Source organism: Lontra canadensis, unplaced genomic scaffold (assembly GCF_010015895.1).
Source record: "Lontra canadensis isolate GAN:19392208 unplaced genomic scaffold, GSC_riverotter_1.0 scaffold17, whole genome shotgun sequence".
In the NCBI taxonomy this organism is placed as follows: domain Eukaryota; kingdom Metazoa; phylum Chordata; class Mammalia; order Carnivora; family Mustelidae; genus Lontra; species Lontra canadensis.
The window spans coordinates 21,121,803-21,147,833 of record NW_022631011.1 but is presented as its reverse complement, the minus strand read 5'-3'; the positions used below and the strand labels follow the sequence as shown (position 1 = coordinate 21,147,833).

Genomic DNA, 26,031 nt, shown 5'->3' with positions numbered 1-26,031 from the left:
GAACATTTATTTTCTGTATTTGAATGCCATCTACCCAAGCTGGTCCACAGACCAGCACTCATCAGAGAAATTAGAAATTTTGTTATTGGTCCATTATATATAAATATAAAGCTGAAGGTATATGCCTAAAAACTTTTAATAATTTGAATTGCCTCAAAATTCAAGCTTGGGAGAGTAGATATGTATTTTGCATACCTTCTTTATTTCGTTTCTCTAATAATTTCATTTTTAATATATTTACAAAAGTATTGTTCCAGGGCAGATTAGAGAGGAGGGAAAAAAAATGATCCTTCACCAACTGAGTTTGAGATGCACTGTTTTAGAGAGCCCTGATGCATTCATTTTTAAGGAGTGAATGCCTATAATAAATGCAACTGTAACATGTAATATATTAATGGGGAATGATTCCTTAAAGAATTTATTTAAAAAATACTTTTGATGTGTTATATATCTGTAACACACCAGGCACCATGCTAAGCGTTTCCATACGTGCTAGGTCATCTGTACAAAACCTTCTAGGGCTGCAGCATAATTATATTATGATTATAATAAGGATTATCATTTCTGGTACAGAGAAGTAGATGCACTTCTCCAAGACCCCTGACTGGCAAGCAGGAAGAACATGAATGCTTTGTCACCCAGCTCCTGAAGCACCTTCATGAGTGTATAAGCCAGATCTAGGAGACATGCACACTCCTTTGCCCTTTATCATAACAACTGGGAAATGCTGGCGTAGAGCTGAAAGGAGTCGTGGCAGAGTCCCAGGCTGGCCCTCTGAGCATACCCCCTTCCCTCACAGAAGAATCTTTCATGACCTAGATCTTTTCCCTCACAGGTCGCTATCCCCATGAGGTTCAATGGTAAATCTGGAGTTGAAGTCCGGGTGCCAGATGACCTAGAAGACTTGAAAGGATACACCTCTCTTTCTTTGTTTCTCCAAAGACCTGACTCAAGAGAATATGGGAGGACGGAGAATATGTTTGTGATGTACCTCGGAAATAAAGATGTAAGTATTCCTTCAACATTTCTCTTGTTTTTAGAACAATATGGCCTGAGGATTTTTTTTTTAATATTGGTTATATATTTGCTGCATGACCACCAAATTTAGTGGCCCAAAGCAACAGTAAAAGTTTATTATTTCACACTGTTTCTATGGTATGATGTTCAAGAGTGGCTTAGCCAGATGGCTTCATTCAGGGGCTCTCGTGAGGTGTCTCGCAAGGTGTTGGCTGGGGCTGCAGTCATCTGAAGGCTTGACGGGGGCTGGAGATTAGCTTTCAGTTTGGCTCACTCACATGCCTTGTGCGTTAGCACTGGCTGTTGGTAGGAGGGATTTTTCATGCCACATGGTCCTCTCCATAGGGCTGTTAAGTGTCCACACGACACAGCAGCAGGCTTTCCCTGGAATGTTGTTGGGGTGACCATGCCGCCATCACTAACCCACCATCATCTTTGTGGGTTGAATTGTGGCCCAAAAGAATATGGTTTTTGAGACACATGTCTCAAACGTGTCATTGCCATTTGCACAGCAGGAAGAAATCCCACTGGTATGTCAGCAGACTCCACCCCCTCTGATGGCATCACAAGGGGCAGATTGTTATCTGTTGCAGATTGTTATCTGTTGGCCTTATCCAATGGAGATAAAATATTTAAAACATGAGAAATAAGACTAATTACAGTTTATAGATAAATGCATTTTGGTAAAAAATAGTGCAATATGCCCAGTGGGCTCAGCACATGACATATGTGTGTATACATGTGAGCACATGCACATGAGGGGTTAAAGTTCGGCACCCCTCCCTAAACAACCAGGGCAATAATATCAAGGCTTCATGGAAACCAGCAGTGGTTCTTCCTCACAAAATCGTGACCCTGCCCTCCCCCTCAGAATGCCCAGCTGCAGACCCTTCCCCAAGTGGGCAGGGGTGGGACCATCTGTGGATGAGGGCTGAAGTGGAATGAAGCCCCTGCTGCCTCATTAACGAGGCATGCAGTCACCCTACTCTTTCTCATTCTCAATTATTTAAACCACTACTGTTACAGGCTTTGTGAATACTTCATTTTCTTTTTTTTCCTGAGAGAGAGTGAGCAGGGGAGGGGGGAAGAGGGAGAGGGAGAGAGAATCTTAAGCAGGCTCCACTCCCAGTGCAGAGCGCAACACAGGGCCTGATCTCACGACCCTGAGGTCACGACCTGAGTCAAAACCAAGAGTTCAACGCTCAACCGAATGAGCCTGACCTAGGCACCAGTTCATTCGACCAGTTCATTGTAGCCTTTAGTTCCTCTTAAAATACATTTCTTCAACTTAAGTGTCAGAGGAAAAGGTAATTGCTGGCTGTGTTAAGATATAATGGGTAAGAAAAAGAAAATGTCTGAAACATGATTCTGGAAAATTCTGGCCAATTAGGAAGTAATTGGCTATCATTTGTGTATGTGGGTGTTAAAGGTTCCTAAAATTGACACTATTATTAATCACTCTCTAATGCTTTAAAGTGTTGGTTCTTTATTTGTAGCTTTCTTAGGACATGACTTTCTGCTGTGTATTTTGACTAAATGCATATTACTTTATTCCTTCAACAAATTTATACCATCTCCCTGCAAGGCACCCCACCCTGTATTTATGATAAACAGAAATTTGTTTCTTGAATGTAAATTTCATGTTATGTATATTTTACCACAACTTTAAAACTCCATGTGTACCTTCAGGTGCTCCTATTCTAACAGAGAAGAAAGATACATACGTAACTGACCTCACGTGATAACAGAGGGTTCTAGGTGTTATAACAGAAACATGCACAAAGTGTTAAGAGATCATTATGTGGTACAGGGAGAACAAAAATGGCTTATTTCCGGACTAAAATCTAATGGAGACCTGAGTTATATCTGGTTCATCTTAATGGCAAGTGCTTGGCAAATATTTGCAGATTGAGCGAAAGGGGGAGTGAATCTGAGTGCAATAATCTGGGAGCAAAGACAGTGCAGACATTATTAATTAAGTGTTTTGTCTGTATTATTCTGTACAAAGAGGTACCTCATTCATTCTATGTGGCCAAGGCATACTGTGGAAAACCCTTTAGTTATTTGAAATGCGCTCTCTTGGGATGGGAAGTTGAGAGGAACAGTGTGTGTGCAAAGTGTTCTGAGGTGGCCTTGATGTCCCCAGGCCTCCAAGGACTACATTGGCATGGCAGTTATAGACGGCAAGCTCTCGTGTGTCTACAACCTGGGAGAACAGGAGTCAGAACTCCAGGTGGACCAGAGCGTGACCAAGAGCGAAACTCAGGAGGCAGTTATGGACCGGGTGAAATTTCAGAGGTACGACTCCCATGGCCTACTGCTGTTTATTAATCTGACCCATACTCACGGAACTCCCACTGTATGTGCTGCTAAACCCCGTTTTCAGTATCTTGGCTTTGACTTCTTCAATGTTTATATAACTTTTACATATAATTTTAACTTATTTTTAAACAGAATTTATCAGTTTGCAAGTCTAAATTACACGAAAAAAGCCACAGCCATTAAACCCGGAACATCCCAATTCCATGAAATGGGTGGTGGAAGCAGCCACACGCTCCTCAATCTAGATCCTGAAAATGTTGTATTTTATGTTGGAGGTTACCCACCTGACTTCAGAGTAAGTGTAAATGTTATTTCACTGAGTGAAAATATTTACATTGCAATTTGGCATAAGGACCTCAGGTCTCTATTTCAATTATCCATTATAGATAAAATGGATTTCACTATATATTCTTAAAGCATATCTAGTGATAAAAGCTAACCGTTTTTGAGTACTTCCTGTGTGCTGTGATCTAGACTTAAGTCTGTGAATTTAAATAGGCATCATTACCATTCCATTTCGTGGATGAAGAAACTGAGACAGAGTAGTTTAATAACTTGTCCAATGTCAGACAGCCGGTAAATAACAAAACCAGGGCCTCTGGCTCCAGGGTCCCCATTCTTAACCCTGTGTTACAATGGCAGTTAAAAGTGATGGGTTCAGGGCACCTGGGTGGCTCAGTGGGTTAAGCCTCTGCCTTCAGCTCAGGTCATGATCCCAGGGTCCTGGGATCAAGCCCCACATCGGGCTCTCTGCTCAGCAGGGAGCCTGCCTCCACCTCTCTCTCTGCCTGCCTCTCTGCCTACTTGTGATCTCTGTCTGTCAAAGAAATAAATAAAATCTTTAAAAAAAAAAAAAAGTGATGGGTTCATACTATTTCTTGCCCAACCTGATCATTGTCCTTAGTTGAATTCAATTTTTTGTTTCTTTTTATTTCAGCTTCCTGCTAGACTGAGGTTCCCTCCATACAAAGGTTGTATTGAGTTAGATGACCTCAACGAAAATGTTCTGAGCTTGTACAACTTCAAACAAACTTTCAATCTCAACACAACGGAAGTAGAGCCTTGTAGAAGGTAAAACAAACAAACAAACAACAACAACAAAACTACCAGGAACTAGCATCTCTGTAACTATGATTTTTGGTAACTTGCAGTTATATTACATGTAATAAAGGAATGAGCCAATGAGATTGCTTTTGATGTCACGATAGCTTTGGGCCAGTAGATCTTAAATTATGATTGCATGCAATACTGCTAGCCCACCCCTAAAATTTCCTCATTTGCATAAAATATTAGATTGATAGAGTTTTCTCAATTTTTGATTTTTTGAAAAAAAATCAATCCTTCTTAAATTTTTGGTGCCTCCTACCACAAAATATTCAATATTAGATGGCACCTGATTCAGGCACAAATTATATATTTACTGTAAGTTTCAAAAAAAAATATTAGTCCACATAATACACCATGACTTTCTAGGTACTCTGACACCTGAAACTATTTGGAAATTGCTATCTTAAGCTCCTGACCTTCCCTATAGTTAAAAGGATTTGGGCAAACTGCTACTCCAAATAAAATTATATTTCAAGTTAATAATTTTTTACATTTCACAGTCTTCAGCTGCTAGGCCACATCTTCCTAAGGAGATATTTTCAAAGGGGATTCCTAACTGTTATGTTTTTCAAGCTAGGGTTTGATTACCATAGAGCCTAAGCGCATACCCAGGAGAAACAGTTGGCTATTTTCATGTTCTAAAGATGTTTCTTCTTGAACAAAATCATGACAGCTACATTGCATGGGTTTTGCTCGGTTTTCAGAGAGCACACTTGAGTGGTGGTCCTTTGCTGCTGTGTTGTAATGTATGGTCATTGATGTTGACAGGAGAAAGGAAGAGTCAGACAGAAATTACTTTGAAGGTACAGGCTATGCTCGAGTTCCGACTCAACCAAATGCTCCCATCCCAACCTTTGGACAGGTGATTCAGACCACCATGGATAGAGGACTGCTGTTCTTTGCAGAAAACAAGGTATTCTATAACAAACATCCAAATAACCAAATATGTCCACTCAATTAAGCAAGTTTGGGGTAACTGGGTTATTATAAGTAACTAACTAGATCTGAAAAAGTGTGCAAATGTTAGCTGCATCTTTTCTCCTGGCCTAATTCTGCTTTCTTTGGCAATGGGAGTGTGTGCTTTAATGAGGCAAGTAATTGGGAATTTGAGAACCTGCCACCCAAACATGCCATTGTCACTTGTATTCTTCAAAAACCACAGTTGGCCTGATAATCTACTTAGTCTGCCTGAAATCACATGACAACCTTCCAGGGTGTCTGAGAGACTGACTTTCTGCTGTTTGCATCTTGGTCCAACTCTTGCCAGGCTCTGTGGAATTATGTCTTTTCAGCCTGACCCCCGGCTTTCCAAGACCTGGAAGCTTTTCTGTTTTTTTTTTGTTGTTGTTTGTTTGTTTTTAAAGATTTTCTTTATTTATTTGAGAAAGAGAGAGTGAGAGAGAGCTTGAGAGGGGAGAAGGTCAGAGGGAGAAGCAGACTCCCCGTGGAACTGGGAGCCTGATGCGGGACTCGATCCCGGAACTCAAGGATCGTGACCTGGGCCAAAGGCAATCGCTTAACCAACTGAGCCACCCAGGTGCCCAGTGCTTCTGTTTTTAAGCCACTGAAGTTTCTGGAGGCCATTCTTAAGTCTAGTTTGGAGAAATCCAAAGTGTATTAGTGATGGACAGCGCCATCTGCTCAGAGATGTGTCTGGAGTGACTGGTCCTAGCAGTAGGGCCTTCTGTGGTTGCTCTACAGGGAGCATTTCTGGAGAAATGTGCATCAGCCCATGGGATCTCTGCAACATGGGATTGATAAGGAGCTTGGGCTTTGACCAGCCCCTTCTGCCTGCAGGGTGGGGACACAGACCTGATCCAACTCTCCTCTCTGGGGCTGGTCTTGACCCTCTGGGAGATTCTAAGCCTGAACCAGTTCTGAGGGTTTGGGAAGGTCCTGACCTGCCAATAGAATTCGAGGAGCTGAGAAGTCACACATCATCTTCAGGGCCAGGTGGTTGTTTCCTAAACACGGTCTTCTTTGTACTACCTTTTGAAGTTCTCAGAGACCAAGAGCCAGAAGTACCACTCATATTAGAAGAAAATTTATGGCGCCTTTAGTAACCAGATAAGGAAAAATGATTGTGAGCAACACTGTTGAGCAGAGTGGCTCATTACTCAACTGACGTGACTCGGCAGTTGTTGAGTGTGATGAATGCTAACTGGTTCCCAAGGACAAGATGTGGGGTCCAGATAAGGACTGATGTTAGTTAGTTTTTTTTTTTTTTTTAAGATTTTTTAAAAAATTTATTTGACAGATAAAGATAGGCAGAGAGGCAGGCAGAGAAAGAGAGAGGAGGAAGCAGGCTCCCCACTGAGCAGAGAGCCTGATGTGGGGCTCGATCCCAGGACCCTGGGATCATGACCTGGGCCGAAGGCAGAGGCTTTAACCCACTGAGCCACCCAGGCGCCCCATGGACTGATGTTACTTTTATGTAAGGACTCTGTCCGAAGACATCAAAGAGAAGCCTTCTTGTTATCCAGGGACTGTGGAAGAATAAACATTTAAGCCCTACATCACAAATTCCTCAGCATATCTTTCTAAGGAAAGGGCTGCTTCAAGTATGTGCTTTATGCAGGGATAAGGATGCAGTGGCTGCCTTCAAGGACCTTCTATTCTAGAGGGGAAACAAATATTTAACAAAGCTGTACTCATTAATTGGTTAATTAATCATCACAATGGCCAAGAGGAAAAGTCTGAGGTGAATGAAGATGTATAAAAGACAAAAGGATGGGTACTCTGAGGCCTGGAGGGAAGAGAAGACAGCATTTGGAGGGAAGGGCAGACAGGTGATCCCTGTGGGGAGAGGGACATAAAGAAGGCCTGGAGGTGGGAAGGGCAAGGAGTGCTCAGGGACAAAATGGTGGCCCGCATGGCTGGAGCAAAGAGAGGCAGAAGAAACTGAAGGGAAGATCGGGGCCTCACAACATGTGCTGGGGAGTCGGAGCTTCCCCCAAGAGCAAAGGAGGGTAATATAATGTGCTCACGCTGGTGTTTCCCACGGAGCGCTCTGGCTGTAGAGTGGCAAGTGGGTTCACGAAGGGACAGAGTGGACATGGGGAGGATGGGGCATTATTGCTGTGTAGTCTGGCTAGTCAAGTGTGACTGACCCTGGGTGGCATGAAATGGAGAGACAGTTAAGAAATGGGGGGAACTGACAAGATTTGACAGGAAGGGAGAGGGGGGAATGTTAAAGAGTGACGCTCAGTAGGTTTGTGGCTGGCTTAGCAGGGTTCTTACTGGTGAGAGAGAGAAAGGAAGAGAGAGCAGTGGGAAGGATGGAGAGAAAGGCTTGACCGCTGAGAGGCATGTGGACCACAAGCTGTGCTTGTGGGATTCAAATTTGAGGGATCCATGAGTCACGTGCAGTAGCAATAAGGTTACCCGATGTGCGGACCTGGCCCCGAGAAGACAAGTCTAGGCTGGAGAGAAGCATCTGGGCTTCGTGCGCCCGCACCTGGGTTGGGCCTGTGAAAGTGACTATGACTTTGAGGCAAAGAGAGGGCAGGAGGAGAGAAGAGCTCCTCTGTGGGCCCTCAAGGAACCCCTCACATTCAAATGGAAGGAGGGGGCTGGTGGGAGATGAGGCAGCAAATGAGGCTGAGACAGCGATCAGCCAGCGAACAGAGGGTGGTAAAGGTCGGGGGTTTCACTAAGACCATACCACTCTCCAATATGTGGCGGCCATCTTTTCAAATGGTATTAATGACCTGTGTCTTTATCCTTCCCATTTGTGCTTGCTGGTTATGGATCATATGAAACAAAATCATGATCATAGTTGCATGTATTACATCTTTCCCGTGTGCCACCACTGGGAACAATGTGGAACACGACTTAGAACACTTACCTGTCATGCCCATCCTGCTAGCTGGATATTACAGCACTGTTGTCCCTGTTAACTGAGGAGGGGGCTGCAACTGAGAGTAGTTTGTGACTTGAGAGTAACTTGAGTTCCAGCCCTCTAGGTCTTCTTCTATGGAATCTTCTGGTAAATGTACATTGTCTCTGTGCCCTAGGATCACTTCATATCTCTAGATATAGAAGATGGCAAGCTCCTGGTGCGATACAAACTGAATTCAGAGCCACCGAAAGAAAAAGAAGTTACACAGGTTGTCAACAATGGAAAAGACCATTCGGTATATCTTTTCATTCTTTTCACGTGAATTATTAAATGTCCTCAGTCCTTTAAAATTAAGTCATCACCCAGAACATTTTTCTATTACCAGACTAACTTATTAAAAGAGGAGGGACACCTCCTTTCAAAATCTGAGTACCTGGGCATGAAATATGTATATGGGATATATAAGACATGATTAATTTCAAATGAAACATTTCTATTAAAATGTTTCAATGTTATATTTTTATCCATAAGTGCTGCTGCTCAAAGTCTTCCTACCACATGTATAATCAATCTGGAGGAAATAAAAACGTAATATCCCTGACCCATGTTGAATAGGATTCCTTAATTCCCCATTGCTTACTGACTCATCTCTCATTCATTTTAGATACAGATCATAATTGGAAAAGCCCAAAAAGTTATGAGGATAAATGTGGATTTGGTTGGGAGCCTAATTCACGGTGACATATTTGATTTCAGCACATATTATCTGGGAGGAATTCCAATTTCAATCAGGGAAAGGTAAGATGGTGTTTCTTTAAAAAAAAACACACAAAAAACAAAGATGCAGTTTACCTCTCTGAGTGGTTATGGTTATGATTGCTACTAATTAGTTTGCCTTTTTAAAGTCTAGCAAGAAACAAATACAAAAAGTTAACTTTTCAGTATTCACAGTGTTAACCAACAGAGTCAAACAGATTGTAAACACTGGATTACGGGACTGGACACTGAAAGAAGGAGAGTGAAGGAACCATGGGTCACCCCTAAGTGTAATTCTCAGGGAGAGAGAAACCATAGGGGATATGGTTGGTGTTGACAATGCTGCCGTTAAGAACAGAGGCTGTGGCCCTGGGGTCCCTAACAGTAGCATAGGAGAGTGTGGCAGTTCCATGGCCTGACAAGCAGCACTAGGCACTGAAAGTTGGGGTTGCTGCCTTCAGGAAGTGTCTCTAAAGTGTAAGGCGTGTCTGTATGACCTGCCCCTTATGTGTTATCAACAGAACAGGTGTATAACTGCTTCCTGGATAATGAATACACGAATGAATTAAGTTAATTGGAAAGGAAGTGAAGCTTAATCTAAATAAGAAAAAAACAACACTACTTCGAGAATGCATTTTAAAATAACTTTTTCATTTAAATTTGTTTGTATCCTCCAAAAAGGGTTGGGGTTTTTTTTTTAAGATTTTATTTCTTTGACAGACAGAGATCACAAGTAGGCAGAGAGGCAGGCAGAGAGAGATGGGGAGGCAGGCTTCCCCCTGAGCAGAGAGCCCGATGCAGGGCTTGATCCCAGCACCCTGGGATCATGCCCTGAGCTGAAGGCAGAGGCTTTAACCCACTGAGCCACCCAGGCACCCCTCCAAAAAGGCTTTTAAACAGTTTATGTTAATGTGTGGGAAGAAGATTTTCTGGAAGGGTTAGTACAGACTCGTGACTGAGTGAAGAGCCCTTTCACTTTATTTGATTATTATTCTTATATGAGATCTGAGGCTAGTTAACCCTTTCTCTAATTTATAAATCAGTTGGAAGGAGTACTAGATGTGATTTATAAAGTGTTATACAAAGGTAGTCTGTCTTCAAGAATCCTTATATATTTGGGCATCTGTCCATCTATAGTAAAGACAAACTAATATTGTTTTAAAGTTCTTAAGGTTGCCCTCAGAGACAAAAATGCAGGTGAGAAAGCTTGGTGCTTGAATTTGGGAGTGAAGTCCTTAGATTTTTTGAACTAGGAAGGACCTTGCATGGAACATAACCTCTGAATTTCATAGATAAAGAAATTGAGAACCAAAGAGGTGGTAACCATGTTTAATATTATCGATCTCATACCAATTCAACCATGAATTGCTATGATGAATGAGCAATAATCTTGATTTTATTCAATTGGATGTGATATGACTTGAGGAAGTCAGCATTCCTATGCCCATCTGAGATTCCCGTTTATTTACTCATTACACAGATACTCATAGTGTCGAGTGACATCAGGGAGCGTGGCAGGTGTGGGGAAGGCAACAGTGAGCAGGCCAGAACCTCGTGCATAGTAGGAGGGGGACCAAAGAGTGTGGTTGGTGCCACAGGAGGGAAGCTCAGGGCCCAATGGGGCCCCGGGAAGGAGTTTAATCCAGTGGGGGAATGGGGAAGGTGGCCTCTGGCTTGGCCCTGAAAGGCAGGAACAATCAACATATGGGAAGCACCAAGAGCTGGAGAAAGTGTGACCTTCCAAGGAACTGCAGGACACCGGGGAGGCCCCCCGGGGCTGGTATAAAAAGCAGGGGCCAGATCACAGAGGATCTTGAAAATCACAGTAAGGTAACACTCGGTGGACACCAGCAGAGAAAGGACATTATCAAATTCAACTGGTGCAGGACAGAGATTTGATTCGAGAGGGAAAAGGCAGAGTCAAGTAGAATGGTTAGAAGACGAGCACAGAGGCAGGAGATGAAGGCAGCCACAGGTAAATGGCAGTGCAGGTGGCAAAGGGAACGGATTCTCAATCTGTTTAGGACAGCGGCTAGGTAGTACTGAGAGATTGCTTGGGTTTGGGGAGGAAAATAGAAAGTGCTTAAGCGTAGCACCCGGGTTTTGCTCCAGCACTTGGGCAAGTGGACAGCACCCGCAGAGGAGCAGGGGGACCGGTTCAGGCTGAGACCGGCTGAGTTCCTGGAGCCCGAGAGATTGCAGGTGGAGTTGCGGGAGAGGGGTGGGGTGAAAGGCCTGGTCCTTTGCAGAGAAGTCCAGGCTGGAGAAAGGGTGACTGCAGCTCAGGTACAGGTGCTTGTCAAGGTTCTGGGGCAGGTGGGCTCATGCAGACTACTGAGGAATTCCTGGAGGCAACAAGGAAGCCCCTGGCTGGTGGTTTGCATTTGCACAGTGTTAGCACAAGACCTCCGGATAGACATGCGGGTGCCCGCCAGCCAGGGCTTCCTAGAAAAGGGTAGTCGATAAGAACCAAAAGAAGTCGTTCTAGTTTTGACTCAGCCGCCAAAGAGCTATGAGACCTTGAGTTAAGTCAGCACTCAGGCTTTCTTTCTCTTTCCCTTATCATCCCTATCCATTTAAGAAGTAGGTACATGGGTCTAGTTATGCATATACAGATAGATGTCCATACAGAATTTTCCTAGTCATCTGTCCTAGAGTCTTCCAAACAAGGGATTACTCCTTTTTCTGGACAAGTTTGTACCTTGATTTTTTTTTTTTATTAAAATCGTAAGAACATGGAAAATGTAGGAGGTAGCAGCCAGTCAAAGGATTTCACTGGCCTTTTACTCCCTTGCAAATAAAATACTAAGCAGTATTGGCTGTTTCTGGCCCTGCTGCAGCCCTCTGGCAACATCTTTGATGAAACTCCCTCTGACGTGGGTCAGCAGGGGGCGGGTGGGTGGAGAGGAGTCCTACTGATCAGTCATAACCAAGCTCTGAGGAGCAAGCAAGCAGTTCTTCCAAAGGAGGTGGGTGTTCTGACCGCAGCCTAAGGAGAAGGCCCTCGCAGACAGTATCCCTTAAGCCTACTCCAGAGCAAAGCCAGCCAGCATGATCTCGAAAGCAGCTCTGCCCAAGAGATGTTGTGGACGCTCTGTTTTCTCCTCTTCCACTATCATGTGTCTTCTAGGAATGGGGGCCCAGATCTGGGAATGACTTTTTCAGGATTCCAATCAGAAATCAGAATCTATTAATCCTATCTGCTTTCCATGAGACGAGAGAATCATCCCGATAACTCCAGAGGCTCTCAAGCCAGTGGGAAATCTTTCCTGAGGAGCTACAACATTGTGTCAGTGTAATAATAAACCATTAAAATGAAAATAATTCAAAAAAGTACAAATCAACCACGGATCTGTTGCACATTTGCTCAGTTCAGGATTACCTTCGGTTCCTGTGGCTCTGAAATCTGCCCACCGCAGGCGTGGACCGTGGAGGCCTTCGTGAATGGCCTGGCCCCCAGTGCGCATCCACCCCCCAGTGTGCTAACCCTCCAATACAGCAGCCTGCACCCCTACACGATCACATCCCTCTAGCAAGTGTGTTCAGCCCTTGCCTCCTGGAGCAAATGTGGAAGTCTAAGCCCTCTGATGAGCCAAAGTAACCAAAACACCCCAGAAGAGTGGAAATAGATCTCCATCTTAACATCCCTGCTGGAGATAACTGTTCTGCCATGGGAAAGACTCATAACTCTTCCGAGCACCATGGGGACACAGACTGTGTAAGTGTAAAGAGCAGGGACTTGAGTTGCCCTAGTTGGTAGGACATGCTGACCACTCAGATCCCAGAGCTGCCATTTCCTTGCCACATGAGCTTAGACAAGTTGCTAAGTCTCCCCACGCCTCCCCATGCGACCTTGGGGATACGGTCAGAGTAGCTCCCCATCTCTCAGGGTCCTGTGACGATTCAAAGCGAGTCAAGGAGTTAGGGCAGTGCCAGCATGTGGTAAGAGCTCGGTGAACGTTGGAGAGGAAAATACCTCCCTGGAAAGGTCATGGTGAGGCTAGAATAACAGTGCCTTACACAGAATAGGGCTCCATAAGGATCTTCCAGCTGCCTTTCCTCCCCCCTCTGCTTCTCTTCTACCTTTGACCCAGACTATACAGAAAGAAGGACCTCAGGGGGTGGCGAGGGGTCCGAACCCCATGGAAACCCAAGAGAGAATGGATGTTAAAATATGTGTAAATAGATGAGCTCCAGCAGTTAATAGGAATTTTCCTTCTTTTCTGAGGCAAAAAGCCATCTTCATAAAATAATTACACTCAAGCTGCCATGCCCGTGAGGATTCATTTCTTCCTTTTCCTTCTAATGAAATTTAATTTAATGCTCATTACCTATAGCTCAACTATTTATAATGATTTGAATAAAAATGAATGCAGATACTTTTCCATTTAGAAAGGTGAGCCGCCTTAGGGATTTATAAGAAAAGCAGCTTTGTGTTTTCCTCCGTACTTCATTTGTTTAAGAAACACAAATATTTGCCTGGACTCCAGTCAGTTCATCTGTGTTACTGTTTTATGTGGAGTCAGCTCCAGACAGATCCAAGTCAAATCAAAGGGGAAATGTCAAAAAAAAAAAAAAAAAAAAGTGGGGGGCAGAATGCCAAGGTAGTCACAAAGGCAGAGTTGCTGTAGGAAGAAATTGCTCTCGTTATGAGGACTCTCCTCATAAGCGGGGAGTTCCTAACCCCGCCACCCCACATGGGGTCCTCACTCTGTCCCAGGCACCATCTTAACTCCCGCCTAAATTCACGACAACCCCATGAGACAGATGAACACATTCCCGTTGTAGGAAGGAGAGAACAGTCACAGGTTACGTCATCAGAATAGGGCTTGAACTCAGGCAGTGTGGGTGCAGAGCCCTGAGCTCTCAGAAACAGCTCCTGAGCAGTCACAGCCACACGCAGTGCCAAGAATTCCTGTGTATTAACTTGTTTAATCCTCACAATGCTTTCCATTGTTCCAGCGTGGCATGGATGAAATACCAAGCCACATTTTTTCATCACTGACTAGAACCAAAATGCAACCGTTTGTTTCTACGGAGTTAACAGTAACTAACTTAAAAGTGGACAGAAAAAAAGCAAAGCCTTTTCTAGGGCATTCTTGGCTCTAATAAATAATGTGCTTATTAATATGTATTTATCTAATATTTATGGTCTGTTCATTTGTTGATACACTTCCTAGTCACCCCATATCACCACGACTCTGGAAGGAGAGCAGGGAGCAATTCTAGAGATCTACCTTTTCTGTATTTGTACTTTTTGAAGACACTGGCCATTCTTCTGTCAACACTATTACATTCATTTTTAAAGCTGAGAATGCGGGATCGCGGAGAAAGGAAGTCAATTTTCTCAGCTTCACGAAATAAGTAGTGTTATAGAAATCCTGTGAGAACAGGTACCCACAAAACACGTACTCGTTTGTGGGTGAGAAGGACCAGATGGTGCGGAAAGTTTCAGCTCCAGTTCTCAGACAAGCCTGGTCTGGTACATCTCTTTCTTTTTTTTTGTACCCCAAATCAGGTTTAACATTTCTACACCTGCTTTCCGAGGCTGCATGAAAAATCTGAAGAAAACCAGTGGTGTTGTTAGGTTGAATGACACTGTGGGAGTCACCAAAAAATGCTCGGAAGACTGGAAGGTAAGAATTCAATACCTCGCAGGGCAGCGCTTCTCCCTAGCCAGCCCCTCTTGTACTCATTTACAGCCCTGTATTCATTTACAGACCAACTTTTGAGTTTTTGTGGTAGCACACAGTATTAGGGTGAACTGATTTATTTCTACGTCCCCCATGTTTGCAAGACACAGAACCCCTTCCGGTCTGCATATGACATTTGTAGGAAAGAAGAAATACCAACTTGACAGACAAAACTCACACAGAAAAGCAAACTGTGTTTCTTTCTAAGGCAACGGAAACCACATTAGATAGGTCAGGTGAAGTGATACAGGATAAGATCCTGAATGTCAGACATCAAACCATTCCAATGCCATTAATTTATTCCACATTTGCATTTCAGCTCGTGCGGTCTGCCTCATTCTCCAGGGGTGGACAGTTGAGGTTCACCGATTTGGACCTCCCTTTGCCCAACGAATTCCAGGCCTCCTTTGGGTTTCAGACCTTTCAACCCAGTGGCATGTTATTTAATCTCCAGGCACAGGTATGAAATATTGTATGAATACTGAATAAGATTTAAACCTGAATCAAGTTTGATGTCAAAAACAATAGAGATATTTTGAAGGTAAACTAGTTGGGCATTTCATCTATCATCACACGGTAAATGACATTGCTTGTTTCAACCATGGAGGTTACTCCTCATCATGGGGCAAGTCCTAAAAGAAATAAGGCTAAGAAAGTACATTAGAGTTTACAGAGTTGAATTTGTATGTATTCATGGACTCGTTTTCATTCTTCCTGGGTTTATTTCATGGGTTAAGGTGAATTATAACTGTTAAAAGTAATAATGGAGCCTGAAGTTTTCGATAGAAGAAAAAAATCCAAATGTCTCCCCACTATTCCTTTTTGATTCCACAGAAGATAGCTCTTCAGATTCCTTTTTTGCAGCAGTAGCTGGTTGGACAATATTTACGTCTGGGGAATGAGAGAAGATAGGGTCATTGGCTCTTTGTTCATGTATAACAGAGCGACAAGATGGTACCCTCTACAGCTTCATAGAATTTCCCTTGTGTGGTTATGTAGGTATAAGTGTTAACTAATATTTAGAAATCCCCTTGTGGAATGAAGCAGATTTTAGCGTAGAAGTAGAATATTGACATTCTTGGCTTTGTTTCTTTAGGATTGTCTGCACAATAAAATTAGTATTTGTCAAAAGGAAGAATCGTAGCGGATTCTGTGGTGATGTCATATTAGAAGTCCTCATCTCTTTTGATATATATTTGCTCATCAGCCTTTAGAGATTTTTTAATTAATTATTTTTTTAACATATAATGTATTATTTGCCCCAGGGATACAGGTCTGTGAATCATCAGGCTTATACACTTCCCAGCACTCACCATAGCACATACCCTCCCCAGTGTCCATAACCCAACCACCCTCTCCCTACCCCCTCCCCACCAGCAACCCTCTGTTTGTTTTCTGAGATGAAGAGTCTCTTATGGTTTGTCTCCCTCCCAATCCCAACTTGTTTCATTTTTTTTGTCTCTACCCCCCAAGCCCCTCACTCTGCTAGAGATTTTTTTTTTTAACTACCCCCTGAAGAAGCACGTGCCAGCACTTTGACTGCAAGAGAGCCCTTCCTATCAAAGTAGGGTGTTTCAACCTAGCTCTTTTGACATCTAGTGCTTGTTTCCCCTGCCAAGGGTAGGGACACAGAGTATACAATATACAAAATGGTCAAAGGCTGGCAGAAGAGTTGACTTAGCAAAAGAGGGGGTCACTCCTCGACAATGGAGGGATCCTAGAGATATCCCAGGAACACTGCCCGCAACTCCTAGTGGGTGAGCTAAGGCATACATATAAACTGGCATTTATCCAGTTCATAAAGAAAATTAGCAACTGAAAAAAATAAAAATAAACCTGACAGTGGTGCCAGCCACGTACTGTAAAATTGTTCTATTTTTTTTTTAAGATTTCTTTATTTGAGAGAGGGGGAGGGACAGAGGGAGAAGAAGAGAGAGAGAATCCCCAAGGCTGAGTGCAAAGCCCAGTGTGGGGTGTGATCCCAGGACCCTGAGATCGTGACATGAGCTGAAATCAAGAGTCAAAATCAAGAGTCGTATCTGTGATACTTAACCCACTGAGCCATCCAGCCACCCCCATAAAAATTGTTCTGGATTAAAAGCTCACTGAATGATGACATCTTGTTGAAAACTGGAAAAATTATACTTGATAGAAAAAAAAGTCAACAAAATTAAAATGATAACTGCAAAAACTACACATATTTTTTTATTAAGAGTTGACAGAACCAAATCATCATGCCAAAATTTCAATCTGTAGAGTCTGACATTAGAAAATTGAACTTCCTAGAAATTATGACCAGAAAATTAAAAATTCATAATGACTAAAGAGAAGATATCATTGCTATAATCATATATTTTAAGAAAGGGATGAATCAAGTCTTCATCTCAAAATTGATTCAGAAAATAATTGATCCTGATGAAAATAACTTCAGAAAAAACAAAAACAAAAACAAAAACAAAACTGTTTTGTATCATTGATGGAGAAGTTAAATTGGAAAAAGAAAAAAGAAAAAAAAGGTGAGGGAGTCTGGGTGGTTCAGTCAGTTGAGTGTTTGCCTTCAGCTCAGGTCATGATCCCAGGGTCCTAGGATCGAGCCCTGCATTGGACTTCCTGCTCAGTGGAGAGCCTGCTTCTCCCTCTTCCTCTGTCTACTGCTCTGCCTCCTTGTGCTTTCTCTCTCTATCAAATAAATAAAATCTTTAAAAAAAAATAGTTTATGGACATAGGTCCGTAAGAGGCTTTTGACAGATTCATCAGTGTTGAAATAATCTGCATAAGACTTTTATTTTCATAAACACAGAGTCAGAATATTCCAAAATAATCTTTAAACTGAAATAGTGAAGTCAAAACATTTGGGTCAAAACATCCTGTTTTATCCATAGTGTTGACCATAACTTCAGTATTGATATCACCATAATTTTTCAGTGGAAATTAATGACATTGACGGGTATATTCTATGATGGTTTCAGACCCGGAACCTGCAGATCTCCCTGGAAGATGGTCACATTGAACTCAACACCAGGGATAGCAACAGACCGATTTTTAAATCTCCACAGACATACACGGATGGTTCACTGCATTACGTATCTGTGATAAGTGACAACTCTGGGTGAGTACGACAGCACTTTTGCCAGAGTCCTAAGACTTTTATTTAGTTTGATGGAATTTTCTAGTATCTTTTTTGTGAAGTATGTGTCTTGATGCTATACTACCAGTAAGTCTTAGTCTTCTTCCTGGTTCTCTATCAATGTCCTTATTTAAAAAATGCATAGATAAAAATCCATCAGCCAAAAGGGGGTTGGATCAATGAACTGTGGTCTATTCAGACGGTGGGAATGAAACTGAGTAATGAGCACAAAAGATCTCCACCTGTATGATGTGGATGAACTTGGCAGCATCCTGCTGAGTCAAAGAGATTGCACATAGAAGGATTCATCTCCTGTGATTTCATTGATAAAAAATTCAAAAACAGGCAAAGTTAATTTCTTTTATCAGAATTCAGGATTCAGGGGTTATACCCTCAGACGGGGAAAAGGGAGCACATGGCTGGGTTCCTGAGTGCTGGTCGCTTCTGCTTCTTTGGGTGGACATTGGTATCATTGGTATAGTCAGTCACATTGCAAAAATTTCACTGAGCACACAGGATATGTCAACTTTCTGTATGTATAGAATAATAAAATGTAATTAAAAAAAGAAATACATGAAAAACAGTTTCAGTGCTCTTTAAAAATAAACCTCGTTGAACAAGTTACTTTAGGTTAAAGATATAGAGTCTGAGTCGAAGACCCTAAGTTGGCGTTGGGGTGAGAAACTTTCCTTCCCTGCCATTCTCACTCTTGTTTTGCCTTCCTCCTCTTCCAGACTCCGGCTTCTCATTGACGACCAGACTCTGAAAAGCAGCCAAAGGCTACAAGACTTGTCGGGTTCCCAGCATCCCCTGTATCTGGGCGGGAGTCAGTTCGAGGGTTGTATCAGCAACGTTTTCATCCGGAGGTGCGTGCCCTTTTCCGGGTGTGTGGCTGACGAGCGTGACCTGCCTCCAGGGAGGGCATCTCCTTGCTCTAGTAGTGAAGTTGGGTTTGTCACCACGTGCTGTGTGAGGCTCTCATGGCATCAACTTTCAAACACCTTCTTAGACAAGATACACACATTAGGAACAAACCACCTCCCATAAACTCCCACCCGGGGCCCAGCCTCCCTTTGTAGGAGCAGCTTTGGCCCAGAACCTTAGAAAAGGTCTACTGAAAGTTACCTTTCAGAGTATGGCCCTGAAGATTTTCCATACTGAAATTTTACTCCATTTTAATCAAGGTCATGCAGTTTGATTTCATCAGTGCTCCCCTATTTTGGGGAGGCTGAGGACTTGCATGGGCCTGCACTGCTGGGAAACCAGATCACCACGTGTTAAACCTGACCGTGACTTTTCATAGAGGAGCTTGGTGCTTGCAGGCAGATGTTCAGCTGTTCTTGAAGGAAGGCCCAGGACTGATCAGGAACCTTGGTAACCTCTGGGGGCTCTTGGGGGCTCCTACTGTCCATCAAGGCTCAGACATGAGACAAGCAGGTTTATCTGTGAAACTCCCTTGCTCAAATGCAGCGAGCTCAACCCATCTGCAATCTCACCTCTAAGGCTTCCTGATGCTCACCGTCATCCTAGGTCATCAAGCGCCCACTTTTCTCCTCTGTGCATAGTTCATTTTCACATTTCTAAATGACAAAGAACACACTATCATCCTCTGGCTTTGCCCCAGCCCTAACCGTTCAAGCCAATGAAATTTCTTAAGCCTTTCCTTGAGCGAGGCAAGGTGCTAGGAATTTTAGGGATGGCAGAAATGTTTCACAGCACATCGGCCTCCTCTCTGAGCCCTGCGTCTCCTCTAGATATAATGTGCAGGTAGGAAGTGAAAGTTTGCCTAAAGCCCGACAGTAAGAGTGTGTGGCTTTGAAGCAAGCTCTATCTGCCAGCGTATCTTCCTTGGGATTTCAGAGTTGGACAGTGGTTTTCTTCTCCACCCTCATTCCAGGCAATTAGAGAGTCCTGCGGTGCTGGACTTGACCAGTAAAACTTTCAAGAGAGACGTGTCCCTGGGAGGCTGCAGTTTAAACCCACCGCCTTTCCTCCTGTTGCTTAGAGGTGCTACAAGGCTTAACAAATCCCACACTTTCAATATCAACCAGGTAAGGGTCCCCAACACTGGCTTTGCTTCTCCCCCCCCGCCGAGGATTCTCAGAAGCAAATCCTGCCTCATGTGAGATGTTGGGGAAGGGGTGGGAGTGAAGCGAGGGGTATAAATCACCTGATCCCTTGGTGGTCGGTACCCCTAGGAAGTGGGATTGATGGGTCAACAATAGTTGGATTATACCAAAATGTAAAAAAAAAAAAAAAAAAAAAAAAAAGGTTTCCTCTCTTTTACTTTGTATCTTGGTGAAAATTGGTCAATTTTTGCCGACAGAACAAATTGAATCTGAAGTGTCTCAAGTCCTCAGAGGATGTCTTGCTCTTTTGACACTTCTGTTGTGTCTCAACAGGTACAGTGTTCTCTAGAATACAGGAGTCATCCCCCTTCCCTGCCCACAGACAGCCCTCCACCCCGCCTCTCATGACAACATGTATGCATGAACCCAGGCCTTAGCAAGACCAGTGTGGTTTGACCGTGACTGCCCATTAGAAATAGCTGGGGAGCTTTTAAAAGCCTAAGGCTCAGGTTGCATCCCCCCCTCCCCCCCCACAATCAGGTCAGATGCTCTTGACAGGGGGGCCAAGTGGCAGGAGCTTGTAAAGCTTCCAGGTGATTCTAATGTACAGTGCTAAGAGAGTCTGGAAGGAAGTACAATTTCTGATCTGAAGGAGCAGAAGCATCGTAATGAATTGGATACAGGGTTAGGACTTAAAGAATTCTTTGCTGTGCCCAAGGTCAACAGTCTGACCTCCCCACCTCCGGAGGTTACAATTAAAACGATTAATGGGTAATGCTGAGTACTTCCTTTGTGCCAGCCATCGTGCTAAGCCCTTTAAGTGGCTTTTCTTACTAAATCTGCAAGTAACCTTGTGTGGGAAATAGTATTACTAAGCTTCTAAACTTCCGTATCACCATCCTAACGTAATAGTAGCCAGGGAATCTGTGACAAGCCACATGTTAACAGAAGAAAATGCTGCAGTGTAGAAAGGTAAGCAGTTGGCCCAAGTTCCCACAGATAGAAGGCGGGGTTGGAATTCAAATCAAGACAGTGCCCCCCCCACCAGCCTGTGCCCTCTTAACATGAACGCGCTTCTCTTCAGCACACTTTTCACTCACCATCAGCCCCATGCCGCTCGCCTGCCAGTGTTTTCCCTGTGGCACAGTGACTTGGAAGAGTTGAATAGAGCACGTCATCCGAAATGTTCTATGCTATTAAAAAGAAATACAATTCGTAGAAGGGAGTCGTTTTACTCTTAGGAGAAGAACATTTTTAGGATGGCTCCATCAGGAATGAGATCATGTGTTCCCTCTTTTCACTGGAAGGCTGAAGGTTATAGAGAGACTGAATTAACCCAGAGATGGTAGAGATGGAGAGAAGGAAATGGATCCACAGCTATTGAGAAGATAGAATGTACAGGACCCGGATAATAATTGAATGTGGGTTGCAAGGGAGAGGCAGGAGTTAATATATATTCCAAGGCATCTAGTCCGGCTTATTGGATGGATAGGGGTGCCGTTCATGGAGATAGGAGAAGGACAAGTATTTGGAGGAAGAGACTGAGGGGGGTGTGTTTTATATTGAGTGACAGGAGCCCACAGGACATCTCCAGGGAGAAAGCTGGCGGGGCCTGTCAGGTCTCTGAGGGGGCGTCAGCAGATGGCCGGGGGTGGGGGGTGGGTGGGTAGGGGCTGGAACCCTCCATGTGGGAGCCGCCAGCAAACACACTGTATCGAATTGTGCCTCTGTTCTGTGCAAGCCCCCAGATTAGGTGGAATAAGACGTTAATTCTGCCTCCGAAATCTCACAGAACGAAAGCTAACAAGCAACAAAGCTTTGTGGTTAAGGACTAGACTTTGGGGTCAGACTTGCTGGGTTTGCATCAGGCTTTATCACTTACTAAGTGTGTGACCTTGGGTGATTATACAAACTCTCTGTGGGTCTATTTCCTGCAACATAATGAGGATATATAAAGTAATATCTCATAGTGGTGCTGTGAGAGTTAAATGGGGTAATAAACACAAACCATGTAGCAAAGTGCCTGGCACCCGGTGAGTATCAGCTGTGGTCATTATACACTGTAACAACCTAAGTGAAAGGCACAAAACATGCCCCAGACCTGGGGTGGCAGAGATTTTCCTGCCCCAGAGATCAGGAGGTGACACACCAGCTGGGTCTGGAGGATGGGCTGGATTTAGACAAGTGAGTGGTGCTGCTGCGTGAGCAGAAGGCCAAAGCCCAGAGGCAGGATGGCTGCATAGTATTCCCTTGTATATATATATACCACATCTTCTTTATCCATTCATCTGTTGATGGGCATCTAGGCTCTTTCCAGAGTTTGGCTATTATGGACATTGCCGCTATAAACATTCAGGTGCATATGCCCCTTCGCTTCGCTAGATTTGTATCTTTAGGGTAAATATGGAAAACCTGATCTTGAAGGAATTTAAATTTGTTGGGAAGCCTTTAGCTATTAGCTCCAAGTGTAAAATGGCTTAAACAGTAAGAGGAGCTATGAAGTCAAGTAATAGACAGTTCGGGAACAAGTAGGGCTTGAGGCCTGGCCCCGCTAAGCTCATCTCAGCTCCATCCTGTGTAGCTCAGGGCTTCCTATCCTCACCCTGGCAGCAGCCAGCACCACGTCCAAGGATCTGCTGGGCTTTATTAGTAACAAAGTATTTCGCAGAGGCCCCGCCCCCTTACTCCCCCTCCAAGCTCACTGGCCAAGAGGGAGGTCACATGTTCATCCCTCAACCAACCAGTCCCTGGCACAGGGAATCCATGCCCTCCGCCTTGGACAAACAGGCCAGCTGAGCCCTGAGTCTTGGGGGAGTCGTGGGCACAGGATAAAAATCTGGGCTCCCCCTAGCCAAGAAAAAGGGAGGAACAGCTGGAGAGGCTCAGTTTCTAACAACATTTTTTCTCATTCTACTTGATATTTGTTATAGTTGTTTTTGAGTATTAAAACTTTGTTCTGTTCAAAAGCTCATCGCATTGTCTAGCTCAGGACACGCTTCTGTGTATGGTTCAATTCTGATTAAAGTGAAGACAGGCTGCCCCCACCCCCATGCCCTGCCCCTTCTCTCTCTCACACACACTCACCCCTTCTGGTTCCTGCTCTGTTTTTGCACTAACCTGCTGCAGAAACCCAAGGGAATGGCTGGCTCCAAGAGGAGTGGCGGGTCGTCGGCTCCATGTCCCTCTGACGGGCTGTGCAGGCTCATGCTGCTGGCCAAATGCTGGCTCTCTCAAGGATGCCATGATTTTCCCACAGCTCCGTGGTGGGGAGGGCCTCTGGATACCCACTGGCCCCAGGGGCGGCAGCTTGTCAGGAAAGAGGCCAGACTTGTGTCGAGGATGGGAAGAACATGCATCGTCCCCAAGTATGAATTCATCTCTATTGAGTTAATCTCCTAGGATCAGAGTAAAAACTGAGCGAGGCACTTAGCAAGATAAGTATTCTTTACTCTTTCCCCTTGATACTGAGCTCTCCTAAGTTTTTGCTTCTCTGCCTTGCAGCCATTGCAGGACACACCAGTGGTCTCCCCACGGAGAATGGAGATATGGCAAGAGGCCCAGTCTTGCCTACCACCTCCTGGGGCCCAGGCCAGTCATGGAGCCCTCAGGTTTGGGGACAGGCCCACCAGCCACTTGCTGTTCACGATTCCCCAGGAGTCGGTGACAACCAGGTATTTTGACTCAGAACCCAACCCCGCATTTGTTCCCCAGAGCAGGTCAGCCAGCAGGACACCACGTTCCTGTCACTAATGAAGTGGCAACACCACTTTTGGGGAAAGGGGGGCTGGCCCGCGCAGGCCATAGCCCGTGACTACACGAGTGTGCTCTGTCCCCGCAGCTGGAAGGCACACGTGACATGTGCTGCTCAGGGCTGAAACAGTTCACTGGGCTCTGGTGTAGAATTGACAGCATTCTAAAAATACGACTGATATTTCCTTTCAAAGCTGCTATTTATTTCTATGATAAATCACCTTTCTTCTCGACATTCTATAGCCAGAGAGAAATAATTCTTGTAAGCAGACTCAGGGCCACATAGATCATTTTTAGAAAGCTCTTTTGGATTTCTTGTGCTAACAAGTCGCATCTCTTCTGGGGAGGAGGGAGTGAACAGAGATATTAATTATGTCAGGAAAAAAAGTAAGAAAACAAGGCTTGTCATTTTCATGTGATTTGGAGACATAAATAACAAGGTGCCAAATTCCTTTATGATTTATGTACAGAAGCAGAGTTTCCTGGGGTCAAAATGGCCTGGCTTTAGAACCCAGCTTTCAGTCCCCACTCAGCCACTTGTTGGCTGTGTGACCTCAGGCCACTTGCCAGGTGGGTCTTCTGGGATGCAGATGTCAAGATGGGATTAGATGTTGCAAGAGATGTACTGTTCCTGTGGGAGATAAAGGTGGAGGTAGCAGGGGCTGGTGGGAACAGCCTTACCCTGAGACGGGCCCCACACCTGTGAATGACGCAGCTCCCGCAAGCAAGGGTCACCCTTTAGAAGAGTCCAGTGTTGGGCATCAATGGCCTGGCTCTAGTTTTGCCGTTGAGCTCGGTCCTTGGCTGGGAGTCACCCATATGCCATTGCAGATCTGAGGGCACAGGGGCTGGGGACTGCCACCCACGGTGCCCTACACCAGTTCACTCAAAGGGGGTTTGGAGCAGCAAGTTGATGGGTACCATAGGCTGTTGTTCAACTTTTCTAAGCATCAGCTTTCTCTCCATGAACTTGGCATCATCAGTGTTTTTGCAAGTTGCTACATCTCTTTGCACCTCAGTTTTCTCATCGCTAAAATGGAGCTGATAATGCTCTCCTTGTAGGGAGGGATGCAGTAGCTTGCAAGGAGCCGGCCCTTGGAGGCCCACTCCACAAGCCAAGTGCATGATTCACGGGCAGCTATGAAGGCCGGAAAGGGGAAGGGTGGAGTTCGGAAGGAGAACCCTATGCCAGCAGCTCCCCATCTCCATTTGTGCCACGGAAAGGCTGGTGATCCCTGACTTGCCAGTGGAGACTGAGAAATGAGGTCCCACTCAGTTATTAGCCCTTCCTGGGGCTACTTCTTGGGAGGAAGGCCCACTCCCCATCACTGTGTTCTTGTTCAATTTGACCTTAGGGACAGCAGTCTCTTGCAGATGCTGCCCAGCCTCCTCACCCTCCTGCCTGGGCTCTGGCTGTCCTCCACCAGAGCTGCCCTCCCCCTCCCTGCAAAGCCCCTTCCTGTCTCGCATCTCCTCCCGGAGCATGCTCAGTGTGGCGAGTTCGCTGGCTTCTGATGATTCAACCCCAGCACCTACCCATGTCACACCACAGGATATGTAATCAATGGAGAAGTGGTAAATATATGGTTAATATATTTTGGTTATAATATACGGCTGATACTCCTTTGCATGGTATATAGATGAGCATATTTTCAGTCTCATGCAGGTCCCGAATATGGACTATTCCTGCTCTACTTCGAATTTATATTCTAGCAATCCGTTGCCTCTCCTTTGAAATGCTGCACCACTATTTTCTCCTGCTGATGAATGTATAAAAAAGCCACTTCACTCTCTGCCTGACTCTCCCATCCACCAGCAATGAAGCGTCTGAGCTACAGCATCGTACGCAGGGATTTGAATCCACTGGAGTCTTTTTTGGGTGTTAGTTAGCCTTTTATGAAAGAGAGCTGCTTTAGGAAATAACTCTGGAAAGCAAATGTCAAGCCTGATAACCAAGCCCACATATGTAAAGTACTTTAATTCTGTAGCAGGTTCGAATATCCTCCTGAAATTGGCTAACCCTCATCCTTCAAACCTCCGCACACAGCTCCACCAAAAGAAATATTGAGCAGTGTCACCATCTGGTTGGTTTAATTTAACAAATATAGATTTCCCTTCCATTTTGAAGAACACCGTCCTCAAGGAAACTCCCTCATCTAAAAAATTCAAGTATCTCCGCGTTTGCTCAGCTTCACAGTATTAAAAAGCAAAGAGAAGTGACAGTGTTGTTTTCTCTTCCACTTCCTGATTCTGCCTCCAAGTTTTCCATTTATTATTTAATTCAACTTATTCCATTATTTAATTCCACTCAACTGTTGTCAAGTGCCTGCTGTGTTTGAGGCACCCAGT

The 26,031-nt window shown here is 44.4% G+C and overlaps 1 protein-coding gene across 3 annotated transcripts in view; it reads left to right on the top strand.

Annotated features, from left to right (window-relative positions):
• Window positions 1-26,031, top strand: part of LAMA3 (laminin subunit alpha 3) — a 266,072-nt gene that overhangs the window by 226,242 nt on the left and 13,799 nt on the right. For all 3 annotated transcript variants that reach the window (XM_032859753.1, XM_032859754.1, XM_032859755.1), the window contains 13 exons: window positions 836-1,006; window positions 3,164-3,315; window positions 3,472-3,634; window positions 4,277-4,410; window positions 5,215-5,359; window positions 8,463-8,582; window positions 8,952-9,085; window positions 14,562-14,679; window positions 15,056-15,196; window positions 17,706-17,845; window positions 18,598-18,729; window positions 19,761-19,914; window positions 23,434-23,603. In XM_032859753.1, coding sequence (XP_032715644.1) covers window positions 836-1,006; window positions 3,164-3,315; window positions 3,472-3,634; window positions 4,277-4,410; window positions 5,215-5,359; window positions 8,463-8,582; window positions 8,952-9,085; window positions 14,562-14,679; window positions 15,056-15,196; window positions 17,706-17,845; window positions 18,598-18,729; window positions 19,761-19,914; window positions 23,434-23,603 — 1,874 coding nt within the window. The remainder of the gene's footprint in view (window positions 1-835; window positions 1,007-3,163; window positions 3,316-3,471; window positions 3,635-4,276; window positions 4,411-5,214; window positions 5,360-8,462; window positions 8,583-8,951; window positions 9,086-14,561; window positions 14,680-15,055; window positions 15,197-17,705; window positions 17,846-18,597; window positions 18,730-19,760; window positions 19,915-23,433; window positions 23,604-26,031) is intronic.